Source organism: Phyllostomus hastatus, unplaced genomic scaffold (genome assembly GCF_019186645.2).
Source record: "Phyllostomus hastatus isolate PE091 unplaced genomic scaffold, TTU_PhHast_1.1 phas_scaffold_501, whole genome shotgun sequence".
Lineage (NCBI taxonomy): Eukaryota > Metazoa > Chordata > Mammalia > Chiroptera > Phyllostomidae > Phyllostomus > Phyllostomus hastatus.
Window position 1 is genome coordinate 25,701,043 of NW_025334033.1, and position 15,183 is coordinate 25,716,225.

The 15,183-nt window shown below is 44.0% G+C and overlaps 1 protein-coding gene across 1 annotated transcript; it reads left to right on the forward strand.

Annotated features, from left to right (window-relative positions):
• Positions 1 to 2,863: 2,863 nt before the first annotated feature.
• LOC123808799 lies at positions 2,864 to 8,334 on the forward strand. The gene is made up of 2 exons (XM_045823651.1): positions 2,864 to 6,345; positions 6,435 to 8,334. Exons 1-2 carry the CDS (start codon positions 2,864 to 2,866, stop codon positions 8,332 to 8,334), a joined length of 5,382 nt encoding a protein of 1,793 aa, XP_045679607.1.
• The last annotated feature ends 6,849 nt before the right edge of the window (positions 8,335 to 15,183 follow it).

The following is a 15,183-nucleotide window of genomic DNA, read 5'->3' on the forward strand; positions in this document are numbered from 1 at the left end:
GAATTCAAAAACAGCCAGTATATAGTTTAAAGTGGAAGTGAGTTTAAGCTTCCTTTGGTCAGGAATTAAGTCCTTTCATATCGGAGTACTGCCTCTGTTTTGAAGTATCCTCCTGCACATTGTAAATTATAGTTTCTAAATAAATTTTATTTGGCTAATTGGGATCATAAGCCAATTATCTATATTTGGAAAGTATTTTAACATTTTAAAAGTTTATTTACATTTGCTAATTTATTTCCTGTGATACAGATGCTATTTAAAAACTCCCCACTACACAGATTAAAAACTAAAACAACAGACCCTGGCTGGTGTGGCTTGTAGGGGCCACCAAAATGTCTGAACAACCGTGGTACAAGGGAAGGTTAAGGGGAACAAGGAAAATGGAAAAGTACAGAGCTGCATAACGGGGTGTTTGCTTAAGCTTAGGGCGAGTGGAGGACAGAATGTGGTGGGCAAAGATTAGATAAACAACTAACCGCTCCTAGCTGAGAAAGTTATTTTCGGCCCTAGAAACTACCCGCCAAGATCTGCCCGCCAACAACAACCTCTACCAATCAGAAACTCCTGTTTTGTGTGAATAAGCCAATGGCTAACAGCCACATCTGCTTCTGTAACCCGTGCTTGCTTGCTAGCTTCTATAAAACCCCAATAGTCTGTAAGCCAGGCGCGACTTCCATTTTGGCGGCTCTGCGTAGCCGCGAGACTACGGTCTCATTTGGGAAGTTCGCCCCTGCGCAGGTAAAACTTGGCCAATAAATTTGACATCAAACTGATCTCAGTGTTTGGAGATTCCTTTCACTCGCAACTTGAATATAACATTTTTGGAGGCCCCAGCGAGATCGAAAGAGAGTCTTCGGAGGCTGAGAAAGTGAAACCCGGGTAAGCTTGCCGCGGAATTTGGTTTGGGAGTCTAGACTCATTAGAGCCGCGAGGTGGTAGGCGAGACGTCGCCGGTAGTCCACCCGCGGGGTTCTCAAGGAGAGGACGCTCTCGAGAACCGGAGCTTTTGCTCCCGCGACTAGGTCGCATTTGGCGATTGATTTCGGTTTGCGCCGCGACTGAACGCGCTAGCGAAGTCTGTGTGTGTGTGTGGAGAGATTGAGGTGTGCCGCGGCCTGACTGTGCGTGAGTGAAGAGAGTGGAAAAGTCAGTTAAGTGGTTATGAGATACTAGAAATCACGTGCCCGGAGTGAGAGACCCTTGCTGTGTTCAGACTCTTTTTGGTCTTGCCTTTGTTGCGTGGTTTGTCTTTGTAATTACTGCTTTAATCCTACAAGCCCCATACCAGCTCAAGATGGGACAAGGAGGCTCCACCGCGAGAACTGCCCTGGAGTGTTTGCTAAACAACTTTTCTGACTTTCAGAATCGCGCTCGGGGCTACGGAGGTCCTCCACCCGACCCAGAGACCCTGCGAACTTTCAGTGAACTTGAGTGGCCAACCTTTGACGTAGGGTGGCCCACGGAGGGGACTTTTGAATTGCCCCTCCTGTTCGCGGTCCGGCGGGTGGTGTATGCGACCCCCCACCCAGATCAGATGGTCTACATAGATGTGTGGGTAGACATAGCCACTGATCGTCCTGGGTACATCCGCCGGTGCCAATCCAATGGGCAGGGAAAGAAAAAGGCTCTCTGTGTGGCAACGGCGCCCAGGCAGACTCTTCACTCTCAGAGTGGAAAAGGGCGCCGGCCTCAGCAGAGCCAGGAGAACGGGGGAGGGAGGAAGTTATATCCTGTTCTGCCCGAAGTACCAGAAGATCCGCTGTTAGCTCCCTCCGCTCCTCCCCCGTATCATCAACCTCTGCCAGACTCCTCGGGCGGAGAGAGAGAGGGAATCCAGAGCCCACCTCATACCCGCGGTGGTGCACAGTATGGGGGTACAGGTTTGGCGCCAAGACCGGATGGCGCCGCCATTTTGCCACTCAGGGAGGTGCCACCGGCTCCGGACGCCCCGTTACACGCACCACCGCGGCTGGTCTATGTCCCTTTCTCTACTAGTGATTTATACAATTGGAAGCTGCAGAATCCCCCGTTTTCTGAAAAGCCACAGGGATTAATTTCCTTGCTAGAGACCATATTTAGAACCCACCAACCAACGTGGGATGATTGTCAGCAAATACTGCAGACCCTATTCACCTCAGAGGAAAGAGACAGAATAATGAGAGAAGCTGTCAAAGCGGTCATGGGAGAAGAGGGAGAAACCGCAGTAGGGAGGAGGGAGGTGCAGGATATACTACCTGAACAACCCCCGAATTGGGACCCCAACACGAGTGGGGGAAGGGATGCACTACTCCAATACCGCCGGGCTCTGTTAAGGGGGTTAAAGGCAGCAGCCAAGAAACCAACAAATTTTAGTAAGGTTAGTGAAATAGTTCAAGGGAGAGAAGAATCCCCAGCTAGTTTCCTAGAGAGGCTGGTAGAAGCCTACCGGGTATACACCCCATTGGACCCACAGGCCCCCGAGAACAGGCGGCTTTTGAACATTGCCTTTGTGACCCAGGCAGCTCCTGATGTTAGGAAGAAATTGCAAAAGATTGAAGGGTTTGAGGGAGAAAATATCAGCAAGCTTGTAGAAATTGCTCAGAAGGTATATGTGAACAGAGATGACCCAGAGATAGGAAAGGCAAAAGAAGTAGCAAAGATCCTAATCGCAGCCCAGGCAGGCCCAAAGCAAGATAAAGGAAAAAGAAAGCCGAAAGGCCAGTGGTCCAGAATAGACAAAGACCAGTGTGCATTTTGTAAAGAAAAAGGGCATTGGAAGAAAGATTGCCCCAAACTGCAAGCAAAAGAGACTAGCCCCGCGGTGCTGCTTCAAACCTTGGACTGACGGGGCCAGGGCTCCATACCCGTCGGCTCCCAGGAGCCCATGGTCACCTTGAACGTCGAAGGGAAACCTGTAAACTTCCTGGTCGACACGGGAGCCACTTTTTCTGTTTTAACGCAGCCTCGGGGGCAAATCCAAAAGGCAACCACGAAGATCGTAGGGGCAACGGGTAAGGCCGAAACATATCCCTGGACGGCAGCCAGGATTACCAACTTGGGGCAAGGGACTATTACTCACTCTTTTCTAGTTATTCCAGACTGTCCATTTCCGTTACTCGGGAGAGATTTGTTACAGAAGCTCCATGCTACCATAAGCTTCAGTCCAGCAGAAACATCGGAAGGAACCAGTTTGAAGGTAACAGTTCCCTTATCTGAAGAATACCTGCTGACGGTACTCCCAGACGGTGAGAAAGATGGGAGTACAGCGCTGGGAAATCTGCAGACCCGAGTACCAGGGGTGTGGGCGGAAACGAACCCGCCAGGGCTGGCTGTCCACCAGGTACCGGTACTAGTCCAGTTGGCCAGCAATGCGCAGCCGGTCCGGATCAGACAATACCCGGTCCCGGCACGGGCCAGACAGGGGATTGCGGGACACTTACAACGCCTACTAGAGACTGGCATTCTGCGAAAATGCCAGTCCGCATGGAACACCCCCCTTCTCCCCGTCCAAAAGCCAGGAACCCAAGACTACAGGCCGGTGCAGGACTTGCGGGAGGTAAACGCCCGAGTCGAAACAATACACCCTACTGTGCCAAACCCGTATACTCTCCTGAGCTCGTTGCCCCCAACCCATACCTATTATTCTGTCTTAGATTTAAAAGACGCCTTCTTTTGCATACCACTGGCCGCCCAGAGCCAGGACATTTTTGCCTTTGAATGGAATGACCCTGAGAATGGACTGGTGGGGCAATTCACGTGGACCAGGCTGCCCCAAGGGTTTAAGAATTCACCAACCATTTTCAATGAGGCTCTAAGTAAAGATCTCCAGGAGTTCAGAGGGACCCATCCATCAGTAGTTCTCCTTCAGTACGTAGATGACATCCTGGTAGCAGCCCGGACACAGGAGGACTGTGAATCAGCTACACTGGACCTGCTCCAGGACCTTGAGAGGATGGGCTACCGAGTGTCAGCTAAGAAGGCTCAGATCGCAACACAAACTGTAAGTTACCTGGGGTATGACCTGAAAGGAGGGCTGAGGGCTTTGTCGAAGCAGCGGGTCCAGGCAGTCCTGCAGATTCCAGAGCCGACCACCAAGAGACAGGTACGAGAATTTCTAGGGGCTGTAGGCTACTGCAGATTGTGGATACTAGGTTTTGCGGACATAGCAAAACCCCTGCATGACTTAACCAGAGGCAAGGAAGATTCCTTTGTGTGGACTGAGGAGGGGAGGCGAGCATTCCTGGCCTTGAAGGAGGCCTTAGTCTCAGCCCCAGCCCTAGCCTTGCCTGATTTGACCAAGCCTTTCCAGCTATATATCGCTGAGAAGGAGGGTACGGCCCTAGGTGTTCTGAGCCAGACTCTCGGCCCATGGAAGAGGCCTGTGGCCTATCTGTCCAAAAAGCTCGACCCAGTAGCGTCAGGATGGCCGGCCTGTTTGAGAGCTATTGCAGCCACGTCGCTACTGGTCAAGGAAGCAGGCAAATTGACCCTGGGGCAGGACATACAGGTCATAGGAGAACATTACGTCGAACAGGTCCTACGGTCCCCCCCAGACCGGTGGTTATCTAATGCGCGGCTGACACAGTATCAGGCACAGCTGCTGAACCCTCCTGCGGTACAGTTCCTTAAGACTACTGCCCTGAATCCAGCCACCCTGCTGCCAGTACCAGACTCCACTGTGGTTCACAGTTGTGAGCAGATCCTCAGCACAGTAACTGGCTCCCGCCCGGACTTAAAAGATCAGGCACATGAAAAGGCGGATCTAACCCTCTTTACTGATGGGAGCAGCTTTGTCAAGGATGGACAGCGGTATGCAGGGGCAGCAGTGACCACCGAAGATAAGGTCCTGTGGCAAAAGGCACTGCCTGCAGGGACTTCTGCACAGAGGGCAGAGCTAATAGGGCTGATCAGGGCCCTAGAGATAGCTGAGGGAAAAGTTGCCAATATCTACACTGACAGCCGCTATGCTTTTGCCACCGCCCACATTCATGGAGCTATCTACAGAGAGAGAGGTCTCCTGACTGCAGGAGGAAAAGACGTTAAAAACTGTGAAGAGATTCTCTCCCTCCTAGAAGCTATATGGTTACCCAAGAAAGTTGCCATTATCCATTGTAGAGGCCACCAGAAAGGAAATACTCCAGTCGTAAAAGGAAACAATCTGGCTGATACAGCTGCCAGGGAAGCCGCTATAAGCCCAAAGAGTAGCCTGCTTCCCCTAGTACCCCGCCCAGAGTTGCCCCCGAGGCCCATATACTCTACAGAAGAAGAGCACGATGGAGAAAAATTAGGAGGAACGAAAAATAAAAATGGATGGATAGTGCTCCCAAACGCCAAATTATACTTGCCACAAGGAGTGCTAACAAAAATTGCCCAGGACATTCACACTAGCACTCATTTGGGACAGAACAAATTAGAACTGTTAATCCGGAAGTATTACCTGGGACCACACCTAAGAGAAATAATTCACTCCATCACCTCGCGGTGCAAGATCTGTGCGAAAGTGAACGCACAGAACCAGAAATTACCCCGCTTCGTTAGGCATCGAGGGAGTGCCCCAGGAGAGCTATGGGAAATTGATTTTACTGAAATGCCTAAAGGAAAGTCAGGTTATAACTACTTGCTAGTTTTGGTAGATACCTACTCTGGATGGGTAGAAGTTTTTCCCACTAGGAGAGAGACCGCATCTACAGTTTGCAAGATTTTAGTGAGAGAGATTATACCTAGATATGGAATACCTATAGCCATAGGATCTGACAATGGTCCAGCATTTGTATCCAAAATCTCACAAGAATTAGCAAATAGATTAGGTATTAATTGGAAGCTCCATTGTATTTATAGACCACAGAGCTCAGGGCAGGTGGAAAGAATGAATAGAACATTGAAAGAAACTTTAATAAAATTAAGAGAAGAGACCGGCGAAAATTGGGTAGAGCTTATCCCTTTCGCCCTCTTTCGGGTGAGGTGTACCCCCTATATTAAGGGTTGGGCACCTTTTGAAATACTGTATGGGCAGCCAATACCCCTGATCCCCAAGCTGACCACAGAAGAGATAGAAGTTACTAACCATAACTTCCTCAAGTCCTTACAGGCGCTGCAAGGAATTCGGAGTGAAGTGCGTGCCTTCCAACAAGCCCAACGTCTAGAATCAGAAGAAAAACAGCAAGAGAAGTCGGAACAGCCGGAGCCTGGACAGTGGGTATGGATCCTTAATCATCGGAGGGGAAACCTAGAACCTCGCTGGACAGGACCATATCAGGTACTGTTGAGCACACCCTCCGCTGTACGAGTAGCAGAGAAACCCTACTGGATCCATCTGTCCCACATTAAGGCAGCCCAACCACCTGAAGAAGAAGAACCACGGACATGGCGGGTCCGTCGGGACCCAGACAAACCCTTAAAACTCTCTTTGTCACGTATTTGAGACTCCTGACTATTAGTAACGCCCTAAGCCATAGCCTAGAACAGCGGGAGTGGGTGCTTATAAGAACTGCTGATGGGACCGTAATCGCCACTAACTATACATTGGGAAGCGCCCCCGTTACCTTAAGAGCAGACTTCTCGCGATTCTTTGAGGAAAAACTCTGTGATCATGGTAGACTTTTCTCTACCCACCCGCATAAGCCCAGCCCCCTTGAAGGGGTTTCTAAAGGGTTAGGGAACACTTGTGAGGATGATGGGGAAGAAGACTTAAATCGGGACTTGTTCTATACCTCCTATTACGGGTGTCCGGAGCCCCCTCCTGGGAAGCGGTACACATGTGGATCACACGGAGATTATTACTGCAAGGCCTGGGGCTGTGAGACCCTTACTGATGGTGGCTGGAGTCCAGGAGGAGGAAAGGATAAACACATTCTCCTCACCCGAGATAAAAGCAGGGCACCAAGAAATATGGGAGATACAACCTGCAAAGCAGGCAGATGCAACCCTACTTCTGTAATAGTTTTGAACCCAGGAGACCCTGAGTGGATAAAAGGCCGCACCTGGGGTCTCCGGCTTTATGTGACAGGCATAGATCCAGGAACTTTCTTTACAATTAAACTGCTACCTACCCGCGGAAGGCCGCTACTGAGGGGAGGTGCAGGGAGATTACCACCACGACCACCAAAGCCGGCCCCTAGCCCAGGAGGAGGGGTCCCCTCAGCGGCCCCAACACCCGCAGAGGTTAGTACCAGCCAGAATGAGACCAAGGGACTATCACAATTAAATGACTCAAGGCCTCCCCTGGGAGATCGAGACCCCTATGCTAAGAAACCGCACCATAAAGGAGAGTCAGCATTAAGCCTGTTAGAGCAGGTATTTCCTTACTTTAACAGCACCCAGCCCAACATAACCGAGTCTTGCTGGCTGTGCCTCAGCCCTAGACCCCCATTCTATGTAGGCTTAGGAGCTAATACCACTGGAGATAACGAGACTGAGACAAAAACCCTTTCCACAGACAACCAGACAAAAGACTTACAACAGTGTGCATATGAGGGTACCCTTACATTGGCAGAATTCCATGGACAAGGAACTTGTTATTTGTTAGCAAACTATACCCTGGCAACCTCGAACTACAGTGATTATTGTCTCAACCAAGTGCACTTGCCGGGGAATTCTGCTAATTTAACTGTTACAGAAGCTCGTGAAGGACTATGGTTTGTCTGTACCCAAGGTATCTTTAAGTGTCTAGTACCAACAAACCCTGAGCTATGTGTTAGCGCTTATATCATTCCCCAGGTATACCTGTATGGGGGGAATCCTGATTTTCTAATACAAGCCCCCTCCCGAGTCAAGCGAGTCCCATTGTTAATTCCTATCGTCGCCACCATCGGTGTTATAGGATCGGCTGCGGTAGGGACAGGGGCGTTAATCCAGGGAGAAAATAGTCTCAGAACATTATCACAAACTTTCTCTAAAGACCTCTCCTTGCTTCAAGAGCAAGTAGAATATCTAGAACGTCAGGTAGACTCCCTGGCAGAAGTAGCGCTCCAGAATCGAAGGGGGCTAGACCTAGTTTTCCTACAACAAGGAGGGGTATGTGCAGCCCTAGGAGAAGATTGTTGTTTCTATGCCAACCATTCAGGAATAATTAGAGAAAGCATAAAAGTGCTCACCAAGCGGCTCAAAGACAGAGAGCAAGAAAGTGAGTCGTCCTCCTGGTATTCTTCCCTATATAAGACCTCACCCTGGCTGACCACACTGATATCAGCCTTGGCTGGACCTCTAATTCTCCTTCTATTGGCTCTGACTATAGGACCAATAATTCTGAATAAGCTTCTAGCTTTTATTAAAGATAGAGTTGAGACAGTGAAACTCATGGTTTTGTCTCAGCCCTATACAATCCTTCCACAAGAAGAACATGAGTCAAAGGTTTGACTAATATAGAAGAGAAGGAGGGAATGTAGGGGCCACCAAAATGTCTGAACAACCGTGGTACAAGGGAAGGTTAAGGGGGAACAAGGAAAATGGAAAAGTACAGAGCTGCATAACGGGGTGTTTGCTTAAGCTTAGGGCGAGTGGAGGACAGAATGTGGTGGGCAAAGATTAGATAAACAACTAACCGCTCCTAGCTGAGAAAGTTATTTTCGGCCCTAGAAACTACCCGCCAAGATCTGCCCGCCAACAACAACCTCTACCAATCAGAAACTCCTGTTTTGTGTGAATAAGCCAATGGCTAACAGACACATCTGCTTCTGTAACCCGTGCTTGCTTGCTAGCTTCTATAAAACCCCAATAGTCTGTAAGCCAGGCGCGACTTCCATTTTGGCGGCTCTGCGTAGCCGCGAGACTACGGTCTCATTTGGGAAGTTCGCCCCTGCGCAGGTAAAACTTGGCCAATAAATTTGACATCAAACTGATCTCAGTGTTTGGAGATTCCTTTCACTCGCAACTTGAATATAACATGGCTCAGTTGATTGATTGCCAGCCTGTGAACCAAAAAGCTGCTGGTTTGAATCCCAGGCAGGGCGTATGCCTGGGTTGTGGGCCAGGTCCCTAGTTGAGGGTGTGAAAGAGGCAACCAATTGATGTATCTCTTGTACATCAATGTTTCTCTCCCCATCTCCCTTTCTTCCCTTCTCTCTAAGAAGAAATAACTAAAATTTAAAAATAAAAAATAAAACAAAAACAAAAATAAACAGCATTGAGGGTAAACAAAGCGCCAAAGTCACAAAATAAGAAATCTTGGCCTCTGATACCTACATTAGTTCTTCTATTGAAGTACCAGATACAAGTACTATAATGAGACACTCTGAGACAACTGGGAAAATTTAACTATTGATTATTTGTTAGATGATATTAAGGAACTGCATTCATTTCCTATTTCTGCTGTAAAAAATCACCACAAATTTAGTACTTTAAAACAAAACAAATTTATTATTTTACATTTCTGGAGGTCAGAAATCCTAAATGGCTCTCACTGAGCTAAATAAAATCAAGGTGCCAGTAGCACTGTGCTCCCTTGAGAAGAATTAGGAGAGAATCTATTTCCTTGATTTTTCCAGCTTCTAGAGGCTGCCTGCTTTCCTCGGCTCATGGCCTCCTCCCCCACCTTCAAAGCCAGCAGTGTTGGCTCTCCTCATGTCACCTCCTCTGACACTTCTGCCTCCATCTTATAAATACCCTAATGATTATACTGGACTCACCTGAATAGTTCAGGATATTCTCCCCAACTCAAGAGGCTTAATTTAATCATATCTGCACGGGCCATTTCACCATATAAAGTAAAATATTCACAGGTCCCAGGAATCTTTAGAGGGGACATTACTCATTGTACTCCAGAAAGTATTGGTAATTTTGATAATTATGATAATGATATAATATTAATTATGTTTTAAAAATATCCTCATGTATTGCAGATGCTTACTGAATTATATATGTATAAAATAGCATGATGTCTGATATTTGCTTCAAAAGCTACAGAAAATAAGTGGTTGTACAAGGAGGGAAAATGAAGGAAATAAGGTTGGTAAAATGTTTCATAATTATGTGATAACTATTGAAGCTGGCTGTTAGGTATGTGGGAGTGTGTTTTACTATTTTTTTCTGCTTTTTTATATTTTTAAAATTTTTCATAATATCTTTTTAAACTACAGATATCATTAAAAATTTTTATGTGGCTTTCTCTAACCACATTCTCCTTTCATCTTCCCCAGAGGTAGCAGCCATTCTGAATTTGGTGTTTTTCACTCACTTCCATAATTGTAGAGTTTATAAATATATGTCTAAAAAATATAGAGAATTGGTTTGTGCATTTTTTCCAAATTTATATAAATAGCATCATATTGCATATTTAGTCTTTGAGATTTATTCACGTTGATACATGGATCAACAATAACTGCAATTTATTCTTTTTTAGATAATATAAAGCATTGAACAATATGTATGGCTATATCTAAATTTATCCCTTATGTTGATGTGTATTAAAGTTGTTTTCAATTTTTAGTTATTAAAAACAATGCTATAATAGGCCTCCTTATAAATATCCCCCTGTGCACATGTGTGAAATTCCCTCTAGGGTACTAAGTAGTGAAATTGCTAGGATGTTGGGTATATACATTTTCATCTTTACTAGACCTTGCTAAATATTTAATAATGAGATGGTGCCAATTTATACGCTAGCAGTACTTGAGATCTCCCATTTATATTCACATCTTTACCCACACTTGGTATTTTAAGACTGAAAATTTTGCCAACCTTATGGATGTGATATAGTATCCCATTGTTTTAATTTGAAATCCCTGATAACTAGTGAAGTTGAACATATTTTCATCTGTGTATCCTTTGATGAATTCTTCATTAAACTTTGTCCCACCTAAAATTTTTAAGTTTTTAATTTTAATACTACATTTATCTCAGGATTATATTATTTTTAAAAATTTCTGCTTTGTCTTTGGGTATTCTAAACATTTTTTTAAAGTCTTGGCAGATTATAGGATTAATTTTACCCATGAAGTCATATTTTGATGATCGACTACTGATCTTATTAACTCTATTAGATTTCTTTGTTGGTTTTTGACTTTAAGTCTGTAGGCTCAGTTTGAATGGGGAATTTTTGGTTCATGTATTTTTTTTCTTCCCCTGGGCATATCCCTTTCTATCTAGCATTTGCTAGGATCCTTAAGCTTGGATCCCTGAGTCCTCAGTGTGGACCCAAGTCTTATTATGACATTTAAGGACTCCATTCCCAAAGTGAAATTCACATTACTGCAGATCTAGTTATGAAGACAAGGAGAAGTATGGGTCAGATCCTGCTTGTGAACAGTATCTATGTCATCTTGCCTCAGTGACTTGTAGCATGTTTAAGGCAAAAATACCCAGCTGGTGGTCAAAAGCATTTTGGGACACTTTCCTCATGAATAGGGCAGCTCTACTCCAGTCCCAGTCTTCAAGAAGGAGCTTTGTTTTGGTCCATGTCTTCGCCTGCAGCAGATTTACTTTCAGCCCCTTTCTCTGATAATCACTTTGAGTTTCTCTTCTGTTTCTAGTTTACAAAAATGTATAACCGATTTTCTGACCCAGCTCTGACTTTTTAATTTCATGATCTTCAACTATATCTGTTATCAATATGTGCCAGGAGCAGAAAGAATGTCTCTCCTGTGATTTTCTTGAGTCATTGTAATTAGATATACAGGTTACCTTGTTTCTTTTTTTTGTTTTACTTTCTTTGTTTTTTTAGGGGGAGGGGCACCATTTTATATCTAGTACACTTTCTCATAGGGTGTTGAGAGGGTCAGATGAAACACAATACGTAAAATACTGAAGTCACCATTTTGAAGACACGATTCTATTGTGTTTACTACTAAAAGTTGTTAAGTCTGATGTTAATCTGATTCCTGTTCGTTGGTGAGTAACACAAACATACACAGACATATGTGTGTCTGTATTCATATTTCCATTTGAAAATATTAAAGATCTTATAACTATTTCTTTATGTATCTATTCATCCACCTATGCAATAGTCTACCCACTCACCTACCACCTACCTATCATCCTTCTGTGTATATTGTGTGTTTATATGTCTATTTGAAAGTCTTTACCCTTTTTTTTTGGAACTCCATTTTAATCTTGATGTCCTGAAATTACATATGGATAAATCTAAGTGTGGTTCTCTTTTATTCTTTCTGACACTCAGTGAAACCCTTCACTCTGAAGACCTGGAATCTCTAGTACTAGAAAGATTTTCCTATTATTCTTTTATTATTCCTCCTCCATTTCTCTGTTCTTTCTGTTGATGGATGTTGGCCCATCTTGATTGATTTTCTGTCTTATACACTTTCTCTTTCTTTCTTCTATCTTTATCTTTTTTGATCCATGTTTAGGGAAACTCCTCAATGTTTTGTAGTAGCTCTTTAAATAAATTTGTTGAATATATATATATATATATGAAAATATATGAATATATATATATATATATATATATATATATATATATATATATATATATATTTCTGTTCCTGAATTCTTTCTTGTTATTTGAATGCTTCTTTTTCATTATGACAGCCTGTTTTTACTTATAGGTGAAATATATTCTTAAGTCTCTCTGAGGATACTAAAAAGAATTTTTTAAAAGCTTGTATATCTTCCTGCAATCTCCCTGTATCTCTTGGGTGAATTGCTGTGAATATCACCTCCTTGCTGTTGGATTGCCTCATCTGTCTGGTGGTCCTTAGTCATACTTCCATATTTACAAGTAAAGGACCATGCTGAGCATCTAGCTCAAGAAAGCACTACACATAGACTTACTAGGACCAGCTTCCCCTGGGGACTTCTGTCCTCAATGGGAATTCTGGTCTGTCACTTCCTGTCCCAGAGCTACTCCAGAACTCCACACAAAGAAGAGCCCTCAGCTTCCCTGTACACTTTCTGACTTGAGTCTCCTTTCTCCCTGGTTTATCAGTTAGCATGATGTGATCCCACTTACAGTCCTCCAGGAATTTATAAAAATCTCTACTATGGACATACCTCCCCCCTTCCTATATGCAACACTTGAAAAAAAATGTGTTTCATTCTTTGTTTCCTAAACCTAATGGAATTAGAAAGGGGAGTGGGTGACAAGTAGCTTAAGAGGTATACTCAATATTGAAGCATGATTAATTTATGTTTTAAGAAAATCACTCTGGCTGCTGTGTGGAGAGTGGCTGGATGGGAGCAGAAGTTGAAGCAAAGAGTCCAGTTAGGCCTACCTGTTTCAAGTGCAAGATGATGGGGTGAGGCCAGAACTGATAAGATAAGAAAGAGAAGTAAAAGGGTAGGGGCTGTACTTTGAAGGTACGACTGACAGAGATCTCTTTTCCCTCCTTCTGAATGTTTCTGGACTTGTGTAAGATCCTGGGATATGAGGCTCTTCAATGATGAATCTAGGGAAGTAGCATGGCATGGAGAATAGATCGCTGGGTTGGGGCAAAGGCAGGACTGAACTTGAATTAAATGAGTGTATAAGTGATTTTTATAGACTCCCTCATAGCCTCAGCATCCTCATCTATAATATAGGCCTACTAATACCTACTTATGCTAGTTAGGCAACAGAACACCTTGGACCACTTTAAAGCAAAGGGAGTTACTGGAAAAGTATGAGCAGATTAGCCCAGAAGTGGAAAACTTCAGAACCAAGCCCACAGATCTCTCTAAGACTCTCTACAGACCAAATGAGAGTTCTCTAGCATTGCCTGTCCACTTCTGTGCATGTGAGAGTTTGAGGAAAGAGATAACCTAATTGGATTAGCTCATTATTATCAGCCCAGTTGGATAAAGCCCTTCACAGCAGGCCATTGGTTGCTGACCATAGACTGAGAGACTTTCTCATGTCAGAGGATCACATTGCCTCAGTAAGGGGCCACTTCTGTGCAAAAAGCAGCACAGCCCCACTCTCCCAGTCAGAGGGGGCTCCATGTATTAAAATAAAAAGGGAAGGCATAAGTACCTTGACTAACATACCAATACTTTACCTACTAGGGTTTATGTGACTAGCAAATAAAAGGAGACAAGTGAAATATGTAGGGGGTAATATTTTTAGATGAACCTCACCTCATTAAAAAACACCCACTTGCATTACACAAAATGTGTTCAATGATTATTAGACTCCCCATTATCCAGTAATGGGGCATCCTAGCTAGTGAAATTTAGCCTAATTGTGGAAGTGAAAGTAGGCTTTGAAATGCACGTAGGAATAAAGGCTAAAGAAATAAAAGAGCCCAGGAACTGGGGAGAATTACTTGGATTCCTTGATTTTGCTTCTTTGTGAGAATCTCTACTGTAGCTTTGGTGAGCTGAATTAATTATGTTTGATACATCCCTTCCTCTATTGTTCTTGAAACTCCAAGTCAAAATATGATTTATATTTTCAGGACCATGGCTGTTCAATATCTATTTCTAAATCTGTCTGGTTAAAAATGTGTATGAAAACAGAACCTGTAATACTGTCATTTAATTAATAAAGACAGAATTCTCAGTTTTTCTACCATATGCATTCTTTTGTTCAGCTGCAACCTAAGTGCTATTTTCTGTGCTCCTTTTTAACTTTTAATAAGCTTCCTTCTGTAAAGTGTGGATAGTGTTGTGAAAGAGTAGCTAAAACATATTTTCAAAAGAAAAACAAGCCTTAACCAAAAAAATGAGCCACAAGAAGGCAAACAAAGAGAACTGCCATGACAAATTCACGTCCACTTAACAATCCTCGTGTGTTACTGCTTATTTGACAGGAAGAGGAGAAAGAGAAACAGGACTCACTTTTTCTGATTTTGCATTTTGTCACTCAGTTCTTTCAACTCTGCCTCATTAATGTTTGTATTTTAGTAGGGAATTGGAGGAATACATGAGAGAAAACACAGACTAGAAGGCCTGAAGACCTAGAACTGGGCACCAGCAGAGCCGTTACCTAGGCTGGGGGCACTATGAGGGACACTCACCCCTCATCCTTCAACTCATCATCTGAGGAACAAAGAGAAGGTTTGGACTAGGCCAGGGCTTCCCAAAGGAGCAGAGGTCTAATTTTGCCAATCTGAGATTTGGGAGCATTTAATAACATTGAATCATATACTCAAAACGTTAACCCCTTTTCAACTTGCTGTCAAATCATACGATTTTCTTAAATCGTATGGTGGAGAAAGTTTCAGTTTGAAATTTCTTTAACATCTCTTTAATCCCTTTCTGATTTTCTTTTTTTAACAGAGCGAACCACAGGCTTAGAGACTTGGACAGGCAGTAGTCTTTACCTAGAATTTAATA